Raw genomic sequence first — 25,645 nt, 5'->3', positions numbered from 1 at the left:
AGTGAGCTTTAAAGAGTCTCGTAATTTCCCTTGGAAGACACTCCTTTTAACAAGTTGTCTAGATAGGCTAGGAAGTGTCAATCTAGTCAAAACATTTGTTTGACATCTGATCCTAAGGTACTTATAATTTGAACCCCACAGTTCAAATTATAAAGTGTTAAAGAGGAATTGCTGTGATCTAGTTTAGAATGTGGGAAATTTGCCATTGTGTATTCATATTTCTTTAGGTCTGGAAATAGTCACAACACTACAGATATTTTCAGGTACTTTTGTATTGTTACATAGCCATATATTCTTACCTTATAAACTTACCCTGTTTCATTAGAATATATCAACATTTGTGCCAAAACATGAAAAGAACCTGTTCCACAGTAAATGCTGTACTATTTTAGAAGGATTCCTGCTCACTGCTTTTTGTTTTAAATGCAAAGAAAGATTTGGCAAGTTCTTCAGGAGGATAAAATATCCACATATTCCCAAATGTTATTGACTGGTAGTATTGCCTTGCAATTTAATCTCCTGCTAACCACTCTCTCCCTCTAATGTCTGCTAATGGGGCTCCTACCCAGACCTGTCTCTTGACCTAACCTACAGTTTATTACAGGCACGAAGTTACTCCCTCTCAAGTACCCTCTCCCAAACCATGAAGAGCTTTAACAGAGAATTCTGTGCTATATTATTCAATAAAATCTCTGAAAGGGTATTATTAACCATTACATTCTTCGGTGGTGAAGAATCATTTTGATTGAACTCCTTGAAATTTTGCTAAGGTGGTATGCTTTGTTTGTTAAGAAATTATGGTGGGTTGTTTTTTGGTTGTGGTTTTTTTGGGGGTTTTTTTTGGTAGTTTTTTTTTTTTTTTAATAGCAAGCAGTTTGCTTTGCAGCTGTCACAGTTTGTATCCTTTCTCTGTAAATGAAGAGTTGGAGAGTTAATTTTAGCACTAACACATTATAGCTTAGAAACTTCACCACTGCCTGTTATTGCAAAGGAATAGTTTGTTATTTTCAACACAAAAGCCTGTTAGTTCTGTTTCTGGCCTCAGGGCCACCTCCCTTCAGACAGTTCTCTGTATCTGTAAATCTCAGTGTACTTACTGTATTACATCACTCCTGTAAACTGTAATACTTCAGTATATTTGAAGTACTGGACTGTGTATTGTAAAAACAGCAGCTATCATTACTCTTAAAATTGCAAATTCTAACTGACTGATGTTTTTAATGATATAGTAGTTTTTTAGTTGTTTGAGGTTGCTGCCTTTTGAAGAACAGCAGAGTACTTCGCAGCTCTCTTTTTTTACATATATTATTTTTTTGTGATGGATGATTTCATCAGGGGAAGGGCTGTGACTATTTGCTGCTTTGACTCTGCTCAAAGGAGCTTTACCATGCAAGCTCTGTTTAGAAGTTTCAGGTTTTTCCAAGGATAAAAGATGTCGTTCTGTCTTTGAAAGTGTATTTTCATAGAATTTAGAATTAGATTTGAGTACAAGGCATTCATTTTTCCTTTGTGTTTCTGCGACAGAGGTATAGACTTAAAGGTGGTGCGGTTCCATGCAAAATTTGATTCTTCAGTCTTTGGATTATGATTCTGCTTGTGGGTGGCAAAGCTCTGAGTGAAAATCCTGTATTATATATATTATAATCCTGCAATCATTAATTAAAATTCTTTTCAAATGTTGAAGTTATTGTGGCTGGAAAACCGATTGTATTTTTCAGATGAAGTTGTATTAGAAAGATTTAGAGAAGCTTTCCTTGACACCTTTCTTATATCTTTTAATTAAGAAAGTCTTTGGTGTTAATAGGTTCAAGTTTGCCAGAATTAAAAATGAAGGTATCTAAATATTTGAAATATTCTTACCTAAAGCCACTGTGGTCTGCAGCTGTATCAGCTGCCCTTTGCAGCATGCTGTAAAGAGCCCTAAAGTGGATTAGTCAGCCTTCCTTGCCATACAGGCTTCACATTAAAATCTTCCTCATGAGCCACTGAATATTGCACAAAAGGCTCAACACACATACCTGCTAAAAGAGAAGTAGGGGCTGAACAACTTCATTAGCATTTTATACAGGGGACAGATGACAGGTTCTCCCAGATGTCTCATTCTGCTGTGTGGGATAAAATTGAATTGAGTGTGCAGCTGCACCTTAGGCTGACCAAACAGTATCAGCCACACAAGGTCCCAGCTGGGGCACTTCCTCTTCTGGTTGTGCCTTTGGATTAGCAGCAGTCCATCTGCCACCACGCTCCCACTGGCAATTAAATGACATACCCATGGATTGGGAGAGCACTGAATGGTTTACAAGCTACATGATGCTAAAGATCCACTCTTCAGTGCCTTCCTTCCCACTGTGAGCACAGAGCACTGGTGCATTCATGCACTTCCAGAAATGCTCCAGGTGTAGCCTCATGCATCCCAGTAGTTATTCTGCCTGCCCTAAGAGGATGGCCCAATTTCAACAGCCCCTTAGGAGAAATTATTTTCTTTATTACATGACTAAATATTGCCTATTCTGAGCTTTTAGTCAGCGACTTTTGAGACAGATTACTTCTTGTGAAAGCAAAGGAAGATAGGCTCCTAAAAGACTGATTAAAACTCTGTGTATTGGATATTTTGAACTGCTGAGGTATACTGAATATTACAGGAGCCTTGAAGGAGGGAATTGCTTGAAAAAGTGAAAGGCACATGATAGAGTGTAGGTAGTGCAAAAAAAGTTATGTGCAAGTTTGTGAATGCTGAGTTCCAGCACTAGCAAATATGTTCTACAGGCTGCTGCTTGTGTTATGATACAAAGAGGCAAAAATTATCTATTCAAGTGAAGGCTGTGGATCAGAAGTCAGTGTGAGCAAGGAACTCTGTCTTTCACAGAGGGCATTATATTAAGGAACTGAGGAAGTACCTGCCACTGCAGGACTTACACAGGAGCTAGGTCTGGATGGTTATCTGTTTACCACAACATCTGGACTAACATGACAGAATTTTTCATCAGCAGAAAGCCTTTTGTTCTTTTGTATCCCACTACTGGGGATCAGCAAAGCAGTGAATGAGTTGTGTTAGGTTAAGCCTGTCAAAACCTTTCCTTTTGATTCTGCGGTACACCACTACATATATTTAATTATGTTTACATATCAACATGCATTTTTATAATAGATACAATATAGACAATACATTTACATATACCTTATTAGAAAATATGCTAAAGATACCTTCAAAATATGCTAAACATCCCTTTCACAGGATTTTCAGAGAACTTCATTTATTTTGATGACATTTTATGCCCTTATACTGATAAAGCCAAATGATAGAATGGTTTGAGTTGGAAGGGACTTCAAATATCTCTAATTCAAAACCCATGCCATGGTCAGGGATACCTTCCACTAGATCAGGTTGCTGAAAGTTCCATGCAGCCTGGCCTCACAGGACCATGTCTGTCACAAGCTTGCTTCATTTGATGTATACCCAGCAGACAATGTGCCCTCAAATGCCTTAGTTTCTGGCTAGTGAGAAAGGGATCTGTATAAAGACCTAAATACTTTAAAGGAAAAACTTCTCCTGTGTTTAAAACTGTCGCAGTCCCTATTGCTATCTATTAACTCGAGCCTATGCAAGCATAGAACTAACTTCTTAGATGCTGTAGAGATCCAGGGACGTGCTTCCTCCACTGGGACTTGCAAGACAAATTTTCTAACCCCATAGTGCAAGTAACAAGATATTTCACATCGCAGACACCTGTTCCATACCCAGATCAGCCTCAAGTAGTGAGGGCTGTGAGGCTAGGGATTTTCTCTTGGTGTAAGGAAATGCTTATGTGGCAGATAGACTTCTAAAGAAAGACTTTTGCCTGGCCATGCTTAAGGACTTCAAGAATATCATAGCAAACCTCGTAGGCAGAGGCTAATGCATCTTAACAGACACATCTGCGATACATCTCTGTAATTCCTCATATTCCTCATGCTTACAACACCTCAGAAAATACAGTAAAAATTTGGTGTGGGCAAAACCATCCCAAAATAAATTTGCATTAGTTTAACAATGCCTCTTGTTTTGGTTTGTGAAAGCAGAGGGGCTGCAGACACCTACAATGCATACTATGCCTGGGAGTTTGAGGCTCTACTTAAACCTGACAGCTATGGGATAAGAAGGTGTTTTCTTTCATCATTAGCCAGCCTTTTCTAAAATGGTAATTAGTTTCAGGAAGAGAATTTCAAAATCTGTCATGGATGTGTTCCTGTGAAAAGCTTTCATGTTCATGTTGTCTGGCGCTGCACATCACACCACTGCCTCCTCCTGAGCAGGTCCCGGTGTTGTCTGATTAGTTTTTTAATTCAGATCATAGGATAATGTGATGGGGGCAAAGAGGAAAAAGAAAAGCTGTTGTTGAAACAAAGGGGAATTGCAATGTCAAATACCAAATATGTATTTTACAATATGTTATACATAGGGTGTTCTTCTACCTTGTGCAGTATCTTTAATATACATCTATACACTACTATGGAGAAAATAATCTGACCCCAATATGATATACACATCTTTCATTCATTTACATAGGTTCCTTTAAAATTTTAGCTTTTGAAACAAGATCAGGTATGTATATTAATTTGCATACTAAAGAACCTATATAATCCTGTTTAAATGTAGATCTGGGGTGGTGTAGCCTGGAGAAAAGGAGACTCAGGGGAGACCTTGTCATTCTCTAAAATTTCCTGCAGTGGGGTGAGGTGGGGTTCAGCCTCTTCTCCCAGGCAGCAGGACAAGAGGACACAGCCTCAAGCTGTGCCAGGGGAGGTTCAGGTTGGACATCAGGAAGAATTTCTTCACTGAAAGGGTGGTGGAGCATTGGAATGGGCTGCTCAGGAAAGGAGTGGAGTCACCATCCCTGGAAGTGTTCAAGAAACAACTGGATTTGGCACTCAGCGCTGTGTTTTAATTGACCAGGTGGTCAGTCAAAGCTTGGACTTGATCTTTTCTGACCATAATGATTTTGTGAGTCTAAGTAAAATGGCATATATAGTAACAAAAGAGAAAGTGTGGGTTCTTTGTAAATTTTCATTTCATTTTCTTCAAATAGGGTTAGCTAAGAGAATGAAGTTTCTTTTTGTGGGGGAGAAACTATTCTCAGGCAAAAGGAAAGGTCAGGTGTCTAACTTTCCTGTAACCATACATTTCAGAAAAGGATTTCTTCAAAGTCTTCAAATACGTAGTTTCAGTAAACTTGAAATACTGTCATAGAAGCCTGTAGTGTAATGCCATTTTATATTTATGTACAATTAATGTAGCAGAAATTAATACAAATAAAACATAATGGAAAATCAAACATTTCATTTTAATTTAAATAAGAACACATTATTAATACTATTTTAGAGAATCAAAACATAATTTGTCTTTTTCCATGGAAAATTTTTACATTCTCATTATACAATTCAATGTGAATATAACTAACTCTCTAATGAAAAAGCTTTATTGATAAAAATATTTACACAAGCTTCAGTCCTTATGTTAGAAAGGTGGTTTAGTACAAGCAGCAGAAAACAATGCTGAAAGAATGAAATAATTAACTAAAAGGAATTTATATCTATCATATTTAATTATTTCAGTGTTTGTAATTTTGCTAGTATTAATCTGTATTGGTTCTGACTGCATCTTACATGTAGGACTATTCAAAGAACAGGCACAATTGAGGATTGTGTTCAAATCTCTAATGCTTTAAATCCTCATGTCTTTCTTTTTATGAAAAAGCCCTTTTACTAGAACACTTAATGGGAATTCTAGTATGATTTAGATCTGAAGGGAACTTCAGAGGTCATCTTTTCTAACCTCCTGTTCAAAGCAGGCGTAGAATAAATCAAGTTGCTCAGGACATTGTCCAGCAGGGTTTTGAATATTTCCAGAGACTGAGATCCAATGTTTCTGAGCACCTGTTCCACTGTTTGACTACTACAATGGTGACAAAAACTTTACTAAGTTCTAACAGGAATTTCCTGAACTGCAACTCATATCCAGGGTCTCTTGTCCTTTCACCTTGTTCCTGGAGTCTAGTTCTGTCTATTCCATATGCTCCCATTAGGTTATTAAAATAAAACTAAAATCCCCCTTGAGATTTTTCTTCTCCAGGCTGAGCAAGCACAGCTCTCTCAGTCTCTCCTTGTCCAGGATTTGTCTACTGAGAGAAATCCAGGCTGAATTCCCTGCTTAGTCATGTAACATTTAAAAGTCCATTTCCTTTTCTGTCAAAAAGGCCTTCAAGTGTTGCAGCTGGGCTGCTGGGGGTTCTTCTCTCCGCTTGTAAAGGATTTGCCATACTTTGGCTTCCTCCATTCTAAGTGGCGCAAATAATTCTACATGGCTGCTCTAATCACTTAAGTAAACAAGTCTTTTGTGAAATGAACAGATTCATAAGTATTTGCCTTGTAATTAATTTGTGGGAAAAAAAACAAGTTTTAATATTCTGTGTGTTTTTCTTATACACCTCTATAATTCAGGGTGACCTATAGGTCAGTCAAACATTGTGTTCACTATTCTCTTTTTTAATTTGAGGATGATAAGAAGCAAACCACAAATAAAAAATCATGTTGCAAAATTGTTAAATCTTGTAACAAATTGAGAGAATGTGTGACTTTTCATTTTTCCTTCCTTAGTTTAGCTGAGAAGAATGGGACAATTTATTGCCCAGTTCATTACTTACAGTATTCAAAATCATGATCAAGATTAGATAATAGTAAATTATGGGAAATGTTGCTGCTTACATCTCATTACTGTTTTATTCCCTTGGGGGACCAGAAGGTTGTTGGATTAGTTTTTTAATTGTGTGGGTGCATTTTTTGAAGGCCAATGCCAGTGACTAACTTGAGCCAAAAATAGTGCAGCCAGCAGCTTTGCAGACAGAGTTCTGCCAGAGCTTCTCCAATTGCCTTTTACTGCCATAGCCTAGAGCCTTCCGGGAAGAACCTATCAATCACGCTAAAATGCATCGAGGTCCTCTTGGGTGGACATGCAACAACTAAACTGTAACCACAAATTTAACTTTCTTTGAGAGCTAAGACAAGAGTCAGCCCGTTTCAAGTAAATGTTGTTACGTTAATCTGGTGCACCAAGCATAGCTCCATTTTTTGCAGTCAGTCAATCACTAATGTTCCTCCTCTGCATCAGCAAGGTCTCTCAGGGCAGTGCCTCCTTTGACCTGAGGTGTTCTTGGGTTTGATGCTATAACCCTGACTTGGAGAAACTCAGATAACCTGATGGTGGAGTTCATACAAAGCAGAAATTGAGAAACAAGTAAGCAAAGTTTTTTATGATGTCACTGTAAGCAATCTCAAAGCATGTGCTAGATACTTGAATTCAAGAAAGAACACTTAGGAGCAAAAGTAGATGAGGTATGTGTCTCTGACGGAAGCTGTACCTTACTTTTCCTTCTCATTTCACATTTATTTCCATATTCTCAGCCACTGTTTCTCAAGTTATGCCATACTTTCCCTGTGAGCTCAAGTGATACTGGAAACTTTCCAAATAACTTTTCTTTTTGGCTCTAATCTCTTGTGGTGGTAATGAACCAATCTACAAGTAACAAAAAAGTGCAAAAAGACCACTGAAGTTCTTACATACAGTGAGTAAAAAAGCCAAGTTAAGAAAGAACCACAGAAATCAAAACTGGTTTTGTTTATTCTAATAAAAAACAAAACCATTTTTGTTGACCGCCACCTTACTGTAAAACATTTGCACTCTTTTTGCACTCAATTCCTATTGCTCTGTAAGTCAAAAGAATCCTTTCCCCCACCCCTTTACTTCCCTTTACTTGTATTCTTTTCTCCTTCTCTCTTTACCATCACTCCTGGTAGTATTGGAATATCTTCTTGGTCTGAAAGTTCATCCAATGTCTCTGTGGCAAAAAAATGAAACCCACAGTGAATGAAAGGGACGAAAATTAAATTCTGTGGTATCAACACTGTTTCCAAAATTTGAGCATCATCACAGCATTTCCTTAAAGTTCATTCGGTCTCTTCCAACCTAGAGATTCTGTGATTCTGTTTTCTTTATCCGAGAATGCAAGAGCATGATGAAAATGAAATGAATAATGTTAGCATTTGCTTTGAAGCAGGAAGCTGATAATTAGAACAAAGAGAAGGCACCTAAAAGAAATTATAATTAACCACCCTTTTATACATGAGGTAAAAAGGCTTATGCACCCTTGGCTATATTAAAATATTTGTAATCTCTAAATCAGTCTTCCATACTGTTCTGTGTCAATGCAAAATAGATGTTAAACTTCTTAGGACAAAGAATAATTTTATAATCTAATACAGGATTGCATACTAAGAGATCATAAGCAAGGAACTACACAATTCAGTGTTATCCTCCCACACTTTGCTTCTTCATAATTCTCCCTAACAATTATTTTTCATGAGGTTCTTCTCTAGAAATGCTAGTCTTTGAAGTGGGGACAGCTTGTGAAGTATTTTATTGTGTTCTCTAGTTCTTGCTGCAAAGTGTAGTGCCTTTAAAAATATTTCTCCAAACCTTATTTCTTGTCTGATAGAATATTGACAGAACACAGTTTAATGTCACTGTGAAATTGCAGCCTTGAGCATACTGCATTTCAATATAAGACATATAAATGTTAAATTGAATAACAGAAGTTAGGTGACTTTACTATCACTAATCGCATACTGTTTCTATTTCATTTCCTTATTTCATTTCAATTGCTTCATATTTGTGGTTCGGTCCATTTGGGGGAGATAGAAAGGGTTCTGTGCAGAGTGTTGCTGTTTTGATAAGAGATGTAAAGTAGACTAAAATGCTAATTATTTGTCTTTACAGTTATTTAATAATACCTTAAAAATTTACCATTTTGATTTAATTGGATTTGATATTCAGGTTCTGAAAAATTGTTTTCTATAAGGACTTTTTAACAATAAAAAGGAACATAAAGACTACAAATGAGGCACTGGGAATTCAAAGTGTTCCCAAATAAAGAAAAAAAAATCTAAAAATAGAAAGTAGCATTTTGAATATTCTAATGCAGATTAGAATAATACCCAGTGTTACCAAATGTGTACGAGCTCACACTTATGTAAATCTCACAATGATATGTGATGTGTGGGTTTATCTCTGCCTTAGAGGACCCATTGCTGAAGACAGGAAAGCAATCACAGTTATTGAGGAGAATTGTTTTGTTGTTCAAGAAAAAATAATTTAAACATAAGTTGGAAATGTGTATGAAAACTCAATAAACAAGGAGCAAGTCTGTTATCTTTGCACTTTTTTACCCACTTCCTGTGGAGAGCCTTTATCACATTGCATCTTCATGCTGAATGTCGCTGAATCAGTTATGCTTATTAAATTATTTAAGGTTGAAGCAGATTTCCCAAAATTAGCTGTGAGTTTTCTTTTAGCATATCCTAGGCAGCCAACATAGATGGGCAAAGTAATTAATTTAATTTATATACAACAACTACTGCTACTACTACTACTACTACTACTGCTACTACTACTAATTATAATAATAACACAGCTGATATTGTAAACAGACTAAAAAAATCCCAAAAAAGTGAGTAATTTTGAGTGTTAGAAAAGCAAATAATGTATTCAAATCCTGTTCCCTGCATTATCTGTTGAAGGGGTTGTTAATACAATAAAAAAATAAGGGAATCAAATTTTGGAAAAAAAGTCCACACTGTGTCTGTGACAGTGGCCAGTGACAGACCTTCAGCTGAATGCAGAAACAGAATGCAGGAAAGGTTATGCATTCACTGTCCACCACTCAGGCCTTAATCAAATTTTATTTTACTGATACCAGCTTTCAATATCTCTTGAGCCCTAGTGCTGATGTGTTACAATATTTTCATAGAATATCCTGAATTGAAAAGGACCCACAAGGATCATTGAGTCCAACTCCTGGCCCTGCATGGGACACCCCAAGGGTCACACCATGTGCCTGAGAGCATTGTCCAAACACTTCTCGAACTCTGTCAGCTGGTGCTGTGACCACTTCCCTGGGGAGCCTGTTCCAGTGCCCAAACACCCACTGGGAGAAGAACCTTCTCCTGATGTCCTGCCCAAACCTCCCCTGGCACAACTTCAGGCCATTCCCTTGGGTCGTGTCAGTGGTCAGCTTGGAGCAGAGATCAGTGCCTGCCCCTCCTCTTCCCCTCATGATGAAGTAGCAGAGCAATGAGGCTTCCCCTCAGTCTACTCCAGGCTGAACAGACCAAGACCTCAAGCATTCCTCATACAGCTTCCCCTCAAGGCCCTTCATCATCTTTGTCGTCCTCCTTTGGACACTTAATGTCCAAAGTGTCCATAGCTTAATGTCTTTTTTATGTTGTGGTGCCCAAAAATGCACACGGGACTCAAAGCAAGGCAGAGCAGAATATTTTATGGGTTTTGTGAAAATATTTGCTTTTATATTTTAAAATATTTATATACTCTCTGCTTCTGGTTCTTTCATTGTTGAGAAATACAAATTCTTTATTAAGCTCTTAGTTTTCTTCATGTTTATTATATACTTTTATCATATTCTCAGTTCAACTGCCCCTTTTTAAACTAGGGACTCCTTATCTATGGAAGGATTACTGCTCTTCTTGTAGGATCTGCCCCTTTGATCTTCCTATCACCTCTCTGTATATGTTCTCTGCTTTGTGAAAATCTTTTTTTGGATAGGCATGTGTCAGAACTGCATGCAGTGTTCAAAATGTGGAAGCTCCATAGATCTATACAACTGTTTAATCATATTTTCCAATTTGTTCTCTGTCTCTTACATAGTAATTTCTGACTTCTTTTTGCCTTTTTGACTATATATAGTGCTAAACTTCTCGTCTTCAAAGAATCAGTGACTATCAGATTTCTTTCTTCTGTGTTTTATGAAGTCATTTAGATGCAATATTGTGTGTGTATAATTAGGATTATTTTTCCCATATGCTTGCCTTTATATCTTTCAACATTGAATTTCATCTTAAGTGAATATCCAGTCACTCTGCCTTATGAGATAAATTTGTAACTTTTTAACCCTATATTTAATTATTTATACAATTAAAAAATTATGTTTTGTTGTAAAATACTCTGAGCATTTTCTAGATCAGTGTGAATATGGTAAATAGTGCAAATAGCAACATGCACCTATGCAGAATAGCCGCTAGTAATGTTGTGAAAAAATTACCACTTAACCTTACCCTTGGTATCACAACTTTCTAACCAGCTGTTAAAGCATTTTACTAAAAGATTGTTCTTACTGTAGTTTAGTTTCCTTTAGAGGCTTGGTGAGCAAACTGTTAAAAGGCTTTTGCAGTTATAAGTGCACTGCACTACTGGGTTACATGAAAGCCCCAATCCTTTCTTCATCTGAACCATTTCTGTGATTTGTCCACAAGCAGAGAAGTAAAATTTAAAACAATAAGTATGTAAGAAGCAGCTGTTTTATCTTGAGCTACAGTAAGTGCAATAGACCAGTGTATTAATTAAAATAAAAAATTCAGCCCAATTCTTTAAGCAGCACAATTACAAATTTCATGTCACTTTGTTTACTGATATCTTGGTGATAGTTGTGTGTTGCTCGAGCTGTGGAAAGTGCCAGCATCTTGTTTCTCCTTTCTTTGCCTGATGAGAAGGGAGGCATACTGATCCAGAAAGGAGAGGACCACTCAGTGTCGAATGGGAAAGCAGGAAGTTTTTGTTAGATTGAAATTAATATGCTTTTTTCATTGTTCCTAAGTTAAAATGGAAAGCATGTTTTTGGCAAGGCCTGAGTTCATTTCAACCCAGTCACCATTTTTAAAAAAAATTTATTTTTATGTTGTTAGGTTCCTCTAACTATGTCCCATTGTGCCTCATTCTTTGTGCCAAGTGCTTTTTAAACAGGAAGAGAAAAGGCAAGCTAGGTCCAAAAGAGTTTGGTATTTAAGTCAAGACAGGAAAGAGAAAAGGGATGCAGGAAAATAGGTGGAAAATGAGCTAGACAGAGGCTGACAATGTAGTAGCAACTTAACAGCTATTGGAGTTGGTTTCTTGGAGGGTTTGAGGGAGAAGTCACTGGGAAGGAGGATTTTGAGAGAGATACTGAGTTAGGCTTGCACAGATTTTACAGAGTGAGCCTTTGAACAAGGAGGCACTGTACAGGGAAGATGCATCATTGGAGAGTTTTTGTCAGTGGATAAAATGGGGACAGATTGTGATGAGCTGTTTAACTTATTACTTTCCTGGACTAATTAATTTTGTAACAGAGTAAATGATACACAAAACCCTGCGCAGTTTCGCAGGGGAAGTCTGTATTTTGTCTGCTGTGCATTTTAATGTATTCTAACCACTGCACCAGTTCACTTCTTTCTATTTCTTGTGCCTTGAAATTCCAACAGTTCTTAGCTAGTCTTGAGATTTTTCTGAATATCATGCTTCTCTTTCCTGGGACTGAGATAGTACATTCACTTTCCTCATATAGTAATGGTTAACACTATTTGTGTGATAAGCTGATCTTTTTGCTTTCCCTACAAAAATAATTTCATCCTAGGTAATCATCCTGGGAGCTTCCATCTGTTTTATGTTTTCCCTTTGATTGTAGATCTCTTTTCCTTTAAGAAGGATGAAACATCAGATAGTAGCTATGAAGTATCTTTTCCATGAGTGAGGATAATCAAATATTTAAACCTTTTTTTCCCCCAAAAATTTACTTCAAATATAAGAGTATGAGTGGTGGTGGAGATGTGAGGTGCCACGGTTTCACAAGTTTCTTAAATCTTGTATAGCTAGACCCTCTTGGGGATTGAGAGATCCAAGGAATGGATGAGATGCAGAGACTGCAGCACTGCAACTTTCAGCAAAATCTGAAAACTGCAGATGCTGGAAATGTTATATTCAGCTAAAGTTTACTTGACTGAGTCCAGTGGGTGTTTTTGTTCACAGTACAGAAGTCTGGCTGATACTGCTCTCTTCCTGTAAGTTCTTTCCGATTTGGACTTTTCCCACAAGACCTATTTCCAGAATTAGATTCAGATTGAGAAGTACTGTACAGTTGTTACTGTGTTTAAAAATAAATCTGCTTTAGCTTGATCATGGGACCCAAGGATTGGAAGGGGAGTCATGCATGACTGCCATCTAATGTACTGCCATCTAAGGGTGAAAGAGGGAAAAAAAATATCCATTTCATGTTACTTTTGATGAGCCTGTCCTTACAAAGGACTTCCATTAAGTTATTCGTGTATTAGGTGATAAGTCGCAGATTCTACTCTGAATAATATATTACTTATTCATTACAATTAGATATGAAGGAGGAGGGTGATTGAAGGATGCAAAGATCTAAGGGTTTTGTTTTACTTATGGTACTCACATGAAATTTAACTGTCTCTGATATGAAAGAGTTCAGACCATGCTCTCTTGTGCATTTATGCACTGTGGAGTAATAAAGAACCCGTTTTATTATCAAGTCTGCAGAGTTAGCAAAGGCTCAAGCAAACACAAGTGACTCCTGAGCTGGGGTGGGCAAAGTTATAGCACTGCTCATTGCTGCAAGTGCTGCCACAGGTGTTTAAGGCAGTGTACTTCATTCACTTTCAGTCATAGGAAAATGCCCTTGGGAATTGGGTGACAATCTGTCAGTTTACTGAGGGCCAAATGTGGCCCTTAATACTTTCCCATCCAGTGACCCAATACCATGCCTGCACTTGCTATTCCTGCTTTTAATGTTAGCAAGACTTTAATTTCAAAGATTTTTTGAGCTTTATTCATGGATTAAGATACTGCTGAGCTTGGTTCTACATTGGCACAGAGCACAACCACAGCTCCTGCCCAAATGGCTTCTCATCTAGGTGAAAGGTGGGGGATAACAGGTGGATAGATGGGAAGCATGAGGAGGCTGAGGCATTTGAAGCTGAAGAGTGAGATCAGTTGGGAGAGTTACAGAAAGCCCCACCTGTGTAGCATGAGAGGAGACAAATGTTTGAAAATCTAGGGGAGGCTGGTGTAAAATTTTGCCTGTGGTGGGAACCATCTTTTCATACTGAATAAGAGTTAACAGAAAGGCTTTGGAAGTTAGTACAAGTTGGTTGTGCCTGATACATTCGACCTCTAGAAGTAGAAGGAACCTAGGTGAGGTAATAAGCTCCTGTAACTTCTAGTTGAAGATAGGTAAAAGATCATTCTGGCAGATGAATATGAACTGGCTCATTGTGTTTTCAACAGAGGAAAAGTCATTAAATTAACAGACAGGACAATTAAAGTCTGTGGAGCAGTTGTTTTTTTAAACCCATACCTTGAAGGTACTCTACAGAAAGAATCTGGAAAATTTAAATTAAGGCTCAAGACAAGAACTTGGAGAGAGGCTTGGTCTCAGACAGAGTCATGGGCCAGGGAAACAACCCAAATAGTCAGGGATCTGCTATCATCAGGATCACAGATGCCTCAGAGGTTGAAGGAAAAATCAAGAGTTTTGGACATGTTGTTTTGTGATATAGCTAAGCATCACTCAGGGAGAGACAGTGACACTTTAGACTGAATCAGACAGATCTGGGAAAAAAAAGAGGTATATGCATCCAAGGCAATTCTATAGTTTAATGAATCACTATTGTAGTATCAGATTTAAGATCTTGTCTCTGACAGACCACTCCTGCTGAGAAGCAACTAACTCATGTAACTAAATCTCCTGAAATCAGGAGTGACAGAAAATAGTCTTTAGGAATATGAGTCAATTTGAAATGTCTCTTGAGTGTGCAGTGTGTATTCAGAGCTCCAACATAGACTTTACAGTATTATATAAACTAGGTTGTTGTGTTACAGAGTCTCAATAAAACCTCTCCAGACTCTTCTATGCATGTGAACATTGGTACTGATTTGTCAGTTCCAGTGAAATCCATCTTTTTTTTTTGTTTATATGTTTAATCAGATGTTTATATGTTTAATCAGATGTTTATATGTTTAATCAGATGTAGCCTCTGATACTGTAGTTCACATCACCTTTATATCCAAGTAGTCCCCTTTAATTCAGTGGTGGTCCCCAAGGACTGAGGTGCTGTTGACCACCTGTCAGTGCACTGGCAACTGTCCCTTGATTATCAGACTGAAAGAGATGAGAGTAAAATAAATTTAAGGTTCCAGAAATGCAGAAACAAATGTAAATGTTACTTAATGATATAGTCACAGTATTAGCACAAGCAACAATACTGATGTAAACAACATGAAAACTATGTCTGCTTACTGAGAGTTGTTTTTCTCCTTTTTTTTCTCATCATTCATTTCTTAAGAAAATTGGCTAAAAAGCGGAAAGAGACATTGAGTAGTACTCGGCAGGAAATGACAGTGATGGTGAATTCAATGGATAAAAGCTACACTGAGCAAGGCACCAACTGTGATGAAGCTTTCTCTTTCATGGACACGCACAATCTAAATGGGAGATGTAAGTTTTTTCTTTTCTTTTCTTTCCTTTTCTTTTTCTTTTCTTTTCTTTCTTTTTTTTTTTTTTTGAAGGTGAAAGAAAGGTGCAAATGGTTTTTAAAATATTCCTCATTACTCAGTCATGGAAAATCCATGGGACTGAGAGTTTCCCACTGTGCAGCACATTACAGTGTCTATTCAAATGAGCAAGACAGTCAGACATCAAGTATAGACTTCTTTAAAAATAATAAGGATAATTGAGCTTTTTTCTGTCCATCCTTTTCTTCTGCAGAAGAGCAGTGACATTACTGAAACAGTAGTTTTACCTTTCTCTAGTCTCCATTATGTTGAAAATTTTATATCTCTCATGCTGTCCCAAGTCCTTCAAATTCGCTTGTTCAATTTTTTTTTGACAGTACAATTTTATTTTTGAATGTAATAAATTAATAATGATAATCTGATTGTCTTATTATTTGAAGTTCTAGATTATGCTTTTTGTGTTACTTATGCAAAGGAAGAACTCTGTGGATTATCTGTTCTGCAGTTTCATAAGAGATTCTCTAATATCCTGGGTTTTCTCGGATCTACCCTGAAAATAAATAAGATTTGGGTTATAAAATTGTCTTTGTTAGAATTTTAGTCAAGGTCTCATGCCTGACAGAGAGTTGGCACTAAGCAGAGACCATGAAAAAAACAATACTTTTTATAATTGTTTTAAAGAATGACTAGGTTCAAAAAGTTATTGTTTTGGTTTTTTTTTTCCTTTTTGGTTCTTAAGGAACCTCAGGGTTTTTTGTATGCCAGTGGTTTTTTTAATGTCTTCAGAATTTGTCAAAGATAATTTTTTTTTCAAGTACTAACAGTATGCAAGGCCCAGCTCCCACTCTTTAATAATATGCTTAAGAATTTATCTTTGATGAGCTCAATTGTACAAACACTCTGTGAGGTTTATACAGTGAGACTTTTCTCAGCAGCATTAGGCTCAGAATTTGCAATGTTAATTTGCATTTGAGTTACTTTTGAAATTGGTTTGAAATAGATCTTTCAAATCAGACCTGCCTTTCTTGTGAGAATATACCCTTGCAGTTAATGAGATTGCTTATTTCTGTGAGGAGATCAAGAGGTTTTATTTCATCTTCCATCATCATGGTACGATTTTCCAGTGGTGCTACTGAGTGGTCATAACTACAAATGAAGCTGCAATGAGTTCCTGGGACTAAATCCTCCTTATGTAAACCACCTCAAACCTCTTTGAAATTATTGCCATAACAAGTTATTTTGTACTGCTCGAGGGCTAGAACCTCTAATTAGACTTTCCATAAGAAACGTGGTCACCAGAAGGTGCCCCCTGACAGTCTTCAGGAATAATCTTTGTGTAAGACCTTGTACACAAGAAATTTAGAACATGCCTACTTCCTATGAAAGTTCATTACCCTGCCTGCATTCTCTACATAGCAAGTTTATTACCTGCAGCAGCCCTGACTTCAACTAATGTCTGTATCCATACCCAAAAGAAAAATCACTGTTCTGGCTGTCAGGGAAATGCAATCTCCTCATTCTAGAGACATAATCAAAGGAACATGGTCTCCTCTCTCAGTAATTTATACGATAAAAAATAACTATCAGCATTATTTAAACCAGTTTTGAGATAACCCCATATTAAAAACTGCAATTGTTAACTCTTTGTTAACTGGGCTAATAACTATTTGCCCTGGAGGATCAACTGGAAAAAAGATGGATGAAAGCCAGCAGGAGTAATCTCACTTCTCATCCAGCAGATCCTGTCTTCCTCACCTCTGTTTTGTTTGACACATTCCTGTTAGTTTGTTTGCAGGTATCCAGAATATGCTTACATTTACTGGTCAGACTGAATTTGAGATGTGTAGACAAGCAACTAAGGCAGAATTTGCAAGGAGCTTTGTTTAAAAGCCCCTAATGACTCCTTAGCTGAACATCCTGTAAAATGTTGTGATTAACTCCTATCTGTTAAATGCATCTGTGTTTACAGTGGTAATTTGCGTGATATTTCTGTACTAGGGGCAAACTGAACTTAATTTGTCTTTCCCATTGGCTTTACAAATAGTTCAATGATTAAATGCCTATGTGAGCATTGGTCTGTATAGCCAACTCCCTGAAAACCACCTACAAACAAAGAAGTCTCTTCAGGGACTGTTAGAATCTCTATGCACACTATCCACGCATAGAGTTTGTCTAAACAAATCAAAGAAAAAAAGGAGAGGAAAAAATAAACTACAGTAGAATATTTGCACAAGGTATTTACAGTGTTATAAGGAAAACTTATTAATGATCAAAGCTTCTGTCAAAAACACCTCTTGTCGTGGTGATGTGTTGTTTCAAGCATCAGTCTTCAGTCTAATAGAGTGATTTAAGTACATTTCCCATCAGCAATCAAAATGTTTTCTCCAACGACACTTCTTTTTAGAGAATTGATCAAATTCAGTGAGCTGTTTCATTCAGTAGACTTGCCTGGTTTTCCCTAGGTCCCGATTCCAGTGCAAGAAACACAGCAGGATGAACTCTAAGTCAGGTCAATACCATCTGCTGTGTCACTCAGCTTAAATAGCTGCATATCATATCTCTGTCTCTAACCAGCTTTGTTTCTCTTTGCAGCTGTATCTTCACCATCTTCATTTACAATGAAAACTAACACACTGAGCACAACAGTGCCTAATTCTTATTACCCAGGTAACCAGTTTTTTTCTTGGTTTCCACCTTCTATAGATCTTTCCATAATAAAAGCATACATATTTATGTAATTATACTTCTTGCCATCAACATTTAATGTGTATATAAGAAACATACCGTTTGCTAACAGCAGCTTTCTGAAAGAAAACTCAGGAACATGTATCAATCATTTACTGTTCTCTCTCTTTTTACCTTTCCTGCATTGACCTGCTTATGATGTATGACAGATCCATTTGTGCCAACTGCAATTTTAGGTGAGAACATTTCCCTTTATCAAAGTTTGTTGCTGAAGTAATTTCAGAAGTTGCAGTTCTTGGGGAGCAGACAACAGTATGCAAAATGCTGTAGCTTACTGCTAAAGGGAGGGGTGGTAAACTGAGGTGCTAAGGGCAGTTATCAGGTTTGATTACTACTGTCATAGTGCAAGTCAGGGGAGAAAAGACAGAAATAATTTAACAAGTGGATTTGCAAGGGAATGTTTATGCATGTATTTGGAGTGACACAAAAGGATTTGATTATCACAGCAATTGAAATAGTTTTCCTAAGTTTTTTCTGTTTTATGTCAGAGCTGAAGATGTCACTTCTTAAAAATAACTTTTTCCTAGTTAAACTGCTCAGAATACAGAAAATAAGACAAAATACAGTTCTGGCCATCTACCAGCTATCATGTCTTCTGACAATTCTGCGGAGTTTCTGATGTGCTTGTCAAAAAGTGAAGTTTCAGAGAGGAGATGGTATTTTGAACAGCAAAATCGTAACATGACAGAGTATATAGTTTATTATGCATCAGGTGTCACAGGAATGAAATAAAACAGTAAAACTGTAGGTTACAAACATACAGTTAAAATGTAAAGCATTTCCACTTGGAATTTAAGAAAATCTGTTATTGTCCAATGTCAAAAAGAGAGGGATTTCTGCACAGTGATAGGTAGCAAGCATGAGGTGCTATTGCATTTTCAATGCTTAACTAACCCCTTTGTGGCTTGTATTCATTTACACCTCCTTCACTTGCTAACTTTAAACTAAACAGGGGCAGTTTTTTAATAGTAATTCAAAACATAGTGCACTGTAGCAGAAATCAAACTCCTTAAGTGTTAAGCCTAACCGTTTACTTGTTTTTCAATCTATATTTTCACAACAAACACTTTCCTTTCTCCTCTTTTTTCTTCCAATCACTGTAAAAAATTTAAGCTCCCTTATCAGCCCTTGAACTGTAAATTAAACAGGCTTACATAGACAAAGAGTGAAGCATATAAGAAGTAAGTTTAGGAAGTGATCTTGAAATGTTGTTATTATGAAAGAATATTTAGTGCAGTGCACTTCAGTGTGATAACTTTGAGAAGGAACTTCGCTGGTTTTATACATTATGTAAATCTGGAAGAAGGTAATGGTAGTGACTGTAACAATGTAATAATCTGCATGCAAATGAAATTTGCAGTGCCTTTTAACTGCCTGAGATGTTAGATTTTTTTGTGTGCTTTAGCATTCATTCAGCGCTTCATGCAGTAGATGTTCTTTCTGACCTTGTGGGTGGGAAAGGAGAAAAGTACTATTATCAGGAGAAAAACTTTGAGATTTCCGGTCTGTATTATTTAGTTAATGCTTTCTTCGGTTATTTTTGTGATCTTTTTCTATATAATAACAATGGTAAAATCATTTGTTAGCTTTTTTTCCCCCAAGAAATAATTTCTAAACAAGTAGTTCAGCTATCAGGCAAACACACACTGGGAAAAATAAGTTCTCTGATTTTACTAAGTCTGTAAAATCTTCTAAGTACTTAGGTATGTATTTTATGGCCTACTACAGCAAACCTGTGCTTACTCATCTCAGAAAATATTTCAGTTATTTTGCTGCATTAAATAAATATTTTTTTAACTTTACATGTTAAAAATTTATTACCATTTTATGAATGGTGTTCCATTCAGATTAGATCTCTCTCCCAATATGTGTTTATGACTCTCTGTACAGAAATAGTGTTGTATGTGAGGTAAATCAAATTAACTGCGCTTGAGCTGGTAGAGGAATACAGCTGTTAACAAAGCATGCAGGATTTTAATTACAAGTAATACCTGCTCTTGCTGTCTTCTACTGTCCAAAGAAGTTGCATTAAACTGCAGGATCAAGCCTGTAGTTAGAACTAAATGATCTTCTCAGTGTGACCTCCTGGGAAAGATACAGGTCTGGCGAATGGTTGAGTTCAGCTTTCAAAATCTGATAGAAAAGCCACAGCACACTTACTGTTTCCAAATATATTATTTAATAAATCTTGTATAGCTCTACAGGAATGGGTAAGTGTAAAGTAGGACAGCTGCAGCTGTAGGAGTTTTTAAGCCAGGCAAACTTCCCATTGCCCATGGACACTGCATCTGGAGGAGCTCACCCTTTGAAAAACTCACAGCCTGAAAAGCTCATGCTGCAGTGCTCAGAGGCAAAATAAAAAACTGTAGTATGTGACTCCTAATGTGCTAAATAAACCAAGGATTAAAACCACTTTACTTTAAAAAGCTTAAATGATAACTCCTTCTGTATTAAGGCAGCTATAAGAGATAAAGAAATGGAGAGAGAAAAATTAGTCTAAAACTAGGGAGCTTGTAGGAAAGAGATTCATAATTATTAAACTGATGCTTGCATAGTGCAAGACTTTGATGGCTTTGCCTTCATCTTAGTTACTAACAGTCTGTGAAGCAAAGAATTTTGCAGTTTGCAAAAAAAAAAAAATCCTCATATTTTCTAACCTGTTTCTATAATTGAAATAAGCAACCCAAAAAATCATTATCAACTTTCTACACTTTTTTTTGTCTTTTGTGTCTTAGCCACCTTGTAGTTTTCAGGTGCCATTTCAGCAGCAACATACTGTACCTACACTTGTATGCCACGCTTCATGCCATGCATCCCGAGGTGCTTTGCAGTACAATTTTATACCATATCAGACAAAAGTTGTAAAATTTTATGACTAGAAGTTGAATCCCTTTTCTCTGCATTAGATCAGATTAGCAGACTGACAGGAAAAAGAGTGAATTGGCCATACTCATAACCATACATTTTTCTCTGCTGTTTTTGGTTTAGGTGTCAATGGACAGTTCATACTGACTGTATGCTTAGTGAGGGCCAGATTTCATTTGTCCTAGTGGGAATTGAGAGGGCCTCAAATCATCTTTGAAATATGACCCGTTGAGCTTTCTGGCTTTAATGTCAATTTTCAGTAGTACAACTAAGACCAGAATCTCTCACCTTTAACAAGGTGTGTTAATATTTTTGGTGTGTACATGAGAATCTGGGACCTTTTCATACAGAGTATTTGTGGAACTTTCTGCTATACTCTATCTAACTTATGAATGTGGAAATATTATTTTAAGGCTTCCCTTTCATATGGCTCATTTTTAAAAGTAGTATTTCTTGATAGATACCTTATTTTATAAATATGATACAGATTTAGGGGTTTGGGTTTTTTTCCCAATATTCACTCAGGGAGGAATAGCTTGAGTAAATCAAAGCACCATATTAACAATTTTGGTTAAAATTAAAAAACTCTTAAGATACATAAAATTATTATTTCAGCAAACAGATAAAATATTTGTGATGATTCTTGGACCTTAGAATTTGGGGTGGGTTTTTTTCTCTTGTCAAGTCTGAATAAATTTTTACAATTCTGTCTATACAGGAAGCAAGTCATATTGCTTCCTTAGGTAGAGTGCACTTTCACATCTATTTACTTCGAAGTATAGGTTTTGATCTCAGTTCCATCTGTGTGAATTGACTCCCAGTATGATATTTTAGTTTTAGTAAACCTAATTTCTACTGTGAAACTGAGATCAGAATCTGACTCATTTAGGGAATCATTCTGTAAAGACTAAATTAAAAACATAAAATTACCTGTAATTATTAATGTAGTACTGTTGCTTATGCCCTGTTTCCTTTTTCTCCTCCTCTTTTTTTCTCCTGATATGTATCTTCTTAAAAGTGCCAATCAATGGTAAGTTGCCCATTTGCCCCACGGAAGAGATGTGGAGGGTTGGGAGAAGTTTGTGTCTCATAAAAATTTTAACCAGCCCACGGGGGTCTCCTGTTTGTTGGCTTGCATGTCAGTTGACATATAACATTCCATGCCTAATGTGGTGGCTCATGATACACCGTGGTCCTAAAGCATGTTCAGCAGTCAGTCAAGACCTTTTTCCTTACCAGATGATCCTTTGCATTTGTCCTCTTGTAGTTTGTCTCCAAGTATCATTTTCAGATCTACATTTCCATTGCAGTCCTAGCTTGATGAAACCATAAGCCATTTTGTGCATCTTTTTATTTTGCTCACTCCAAACATTTGCTCTAAATTTGCAGTGTAAAATACAGCACTTTAGTAGTCTATGAAAAATACAAGTCCGGTTTCATTCCATGGGACTTGTTGAAGTTTCAGAGTGAAACTTCCATGCAGTTTAAAATGAAATGCCTGTTTTAAAATTTGTTTGCAATCAGCTAGCAACATTTAAAACAATATTAGAGTTTGGACTGCTCTGCAATGCTTCCATTGTAGAACTATGGACTTTGCCTCATTCCAATCAGTCTTGCGATTTCCGTGTGTAAATGCTCATGGATTTACTGTTCTCTGGTGTAGCCCTCACAGACAGAGCCAATGCTGATGGTGTCAGATTTCTGCCATTCCTCTAGAAATCTTTGTAGTTTCTATTTCTTCTGATAAAGTGAAAATGAGCCAGTAGGTGATGAGATACTCTTTTTCTAGATGAAACCCACACGATGGTCAGTGACACAAGCAGCCTGGTCCAATCCCATACCTACAAGAAGCGAGACCCAGTGGATGTGCCCTACCAGACCGGACAGCTCCATCCAGCCATCCGTGTAGCTGACTTGCTGCAGCACATCACCCAGATGAAATGTGCAGAAGGCTATGGATTCAAAGAGGAGTATGAAGTAAGTGTCAGGTCTCAGGATCTGATCATGTCTTCTACACTATGGGCTATATGTGTCTGATGCTGAGATTTTACCAGTGTGCATACTGCTTGCATTTTACAAGAGATGGTGTTTTTTTGAATGTCACGCATTGTCATGCTAGCTTTGCGTTATAAAAATTGCTTAAATATATAATTGTTTAAACTGGTATTTGTAGAATTAGATTTCTGAAACCCATGCTTCAGGCCACTTCCAAAGTCACTGATGACGTTTTTTCCCCTGGAACATAGAAAACAATTCATTCCCAGGAGGACCTAATCACTTGTCAACTTTCATTTGCGTGGCTGACTTAAACAAGTTTGTTCCTGTGAGGTTTTTTTATGCCACTGTTATTTAAAAGTGATGGAATTGAAAATTCTTGTGTTTGGAAAAGATTTGCTCATCAGCCAAAACCTTTTATACCAGCATTAAGCCTAGAGGAAAACTACAATTAATTTATTTAAAAAAAATAAAATCAAGACTGTAAAATGGAATTTAGAGTGCAACCAGTGACATGGCTTTTTAACTACAGTGGATCAAATGATTCTGCTGAGAAACAATTTCCAGGAAAATCACTTAATTTTCAGCCTACCAAGCTGATGAATGGCATCCCATTACAGACAGTAGGTGTAGTCATGTCTAATGCCAGTAGATGCAATACATCAGGATGCAGTTTGTTAATAGTGGCAGGGAAGGAGGACTTAAAATAGTGAAGCTGGAACTGAAAAACTCTTCTGTATATGGAATTTGTTATAATCACAATTAACTGTAACTAGCTATATATTTGAGGGGTTTTTTTCATTGAGCTACTGCAGTAATGCTGTTTTTCCTCCATGTGCAGTGAATGACTACCCAATATATGCTAGCACTGCAAAAGCTGCAAATCTCTTTGTTTACATTTCTGTCAGACTGATACTGTCCTCTTTACAAATTTGAACTAGACAACAAAAGAATTTCTTCCTTATGTATTACCAGAAGGATAAATGTCCAAAGAAAAGAAAGGAATAGTTTGACAGGGGATTTGTTTTGAATGAAGTCTCATAGATGGTTTTTTTTCTAACAAGACAGCAGGATTATTTGTCTCACCAGGGAGTTTGATTCAGGAGAAATTCACACAGGATTCACTATGAAGATAAATCTATGGAACAGAACAGAAAATAAAGTAGCACATTACCCATTAGGTGCACTTCAGAGGAGTGCAAGGATACAGAGCATTTGCTGTCATGCATAGTTTTAAGTGCTTTAAAATAAAACTTAATAATTAGGGCCACTGTTCTCAATAATTTGGGCTATAGTTCATCATCTAAGCACATATATGTAGTTCTGAATCCTGCTAGTGTCATGCAGAAGTTTTTGGTGTAGCATAACTGATGAAAAGGATGAATATTGAAAAATCATCTTTGAGCAATGGCAGGCTAATACTTCCTTGCTCACTGCTCAGCTCTGCATTAGGATTTACCCACTTGGGATACTGAATATCTATTGCTCCCAATACTCAGGAGCTCAGAGGAACACCCTGTTTTGCAGGATTTTACCCGTTTGCTCTCCTGGGAGAAGGCTTCTGTTCCCACAAGAAGGATCAGGCCCTTGCTTTTGGCTGGAGAGATTGATGCCTGTCTGTAGAACCAGAGCACATGCAGACATGTCCTTAGGGCCACACCAGTGGCAACTTCACTGCTGCCTTCCCATCTGTTTCTCAGGTGTGGAAAGAACACAAATGCATTTCTATAAGCTGTGGACTTCAATGCAAACCTTCATTTGCAGCCTAGTGGAGTGCAAATGATCGAGATTGCACAGAAATCCTGAAACCTCAGGGAAATGTCCACATAGCTACTCTGCAGTGGATCTTTAAAATCCTTTCTATCCCCTGCCAGACCCTTAAGAAAGGAGAGATTTTCGCTTGGTTCCAGAGGTGTTAGATGTTAGACTGACAGGATATCATTGGCCTGATTTCCCAAGTACCCCTACACTGATTGGGCATTATTTAATCTGTTCCCCTTTTACTGGTCATGAAGGAGCCTCCTTGCTCATCTTCTTTCTGCATTAAAGAAACAAAGTAACTAGAAAAAGTGGTTTCCTCAATTCATCACGTCTTCCTCCTTCCCTGTGTCACCTTTTGGTTTTAAACTGAGTACTTTCACAGGGATTTCACTATATCCTTTCTCAAAAATGTCCATTGTCAAAGGGCCATAAATCCAAGTAACGAGTTCATCTGCTTCCTAAACAGGTCAATTAGGCTACTGGAGGTTAGCATGGTTTGGCGTAGCTAGGGCAGAAACAGATAAATCATTAAAGTCTTACGATTTCAGATAAATTTTATTTTTAACCCTGTTTTTGGATCAACTTAAATTGGTGACTACTCAGTGTAAAGTGTTTCTTTGCCAAATTAAGGTTAGTTGACATAAGACAGTTCCAAATCAATTTCAGAGTGTCTGTGCAGGAGCTTGGACTGGTTTAACAAAATTGATTTGAAAACACACCTTTAATTAAACCAGTGCAACTTTGTGTGGATAAAGCCTTGAAAAATCAATTTCACATTATGTTCCATGACAGGGAGTTCTGAGCTTCCATTATCTCAAAACCAGAGGTTCCTTTGAAAAGCCAGGATTTGCAAAGGGTGTCCTGCTCAGATCAGCCTCACTTACTGTCACTAAC

General features: G+C 37.1%; 1 protein-coding gene across 12 annotated transcripts in view; it reads left to right on the top strand.

The window, feature by feature from the left end:
- PTPRM (protein tyrosine phosphatase receptor type M) overlaps positions 1-25,645 on the top strand; it is a 441,163-nt gene that overhangs the window by 331,756 nt on the left and 83,762 nt on the right. For 5 of the 12 annotated variants that reach the window (XM_064433927.1, XM_064433884.1, XM_064433938.1 and 2 more), the window contains 5 exons: positions 15,217-15,368; positions 17,978-18,052; positions 18,280-18,306; positions 22,014-22,025; positions 22,785-22,972. In XM_064433927.1, coding sequence (XP_064289997.1) covers positions 15,217-15,368; positions 17,978-18,052; positions 18,280-18,306; positions 22,014-22,025; positions 22,785-22,972 — 454 coding nt within the window. The remainder of the gene's footprint in view (positions 1-15,216; positions 15,369-17,977; positions 18,053-18,279; positions 18,307-22,013; positions 22,026-22,784; positions 22,973-25,645) is intronic. The other 7 variants (XM_064433898.1, XM_064433956.1, XM_064433919.1 and 4 more) reach the window with 3 other exon arrangements.

Source organism: Passer domesticus, chromosome 1, assembly GCF_036417665.1.
Source record: "Passer domesticus isolate bPasDom1 chromosome 1, bPasDom1.hap1, whole genome shotgun sequence".
Classification (NCBI taxonomy): Eukaryota; Metazoa; Chordata; class Aves; order Passeriformes; family Passeridae; genus Passer; species Passer domesticus.
This window is presented reverse-complemented; position numbering and strand designations above follow the sequence as displayed.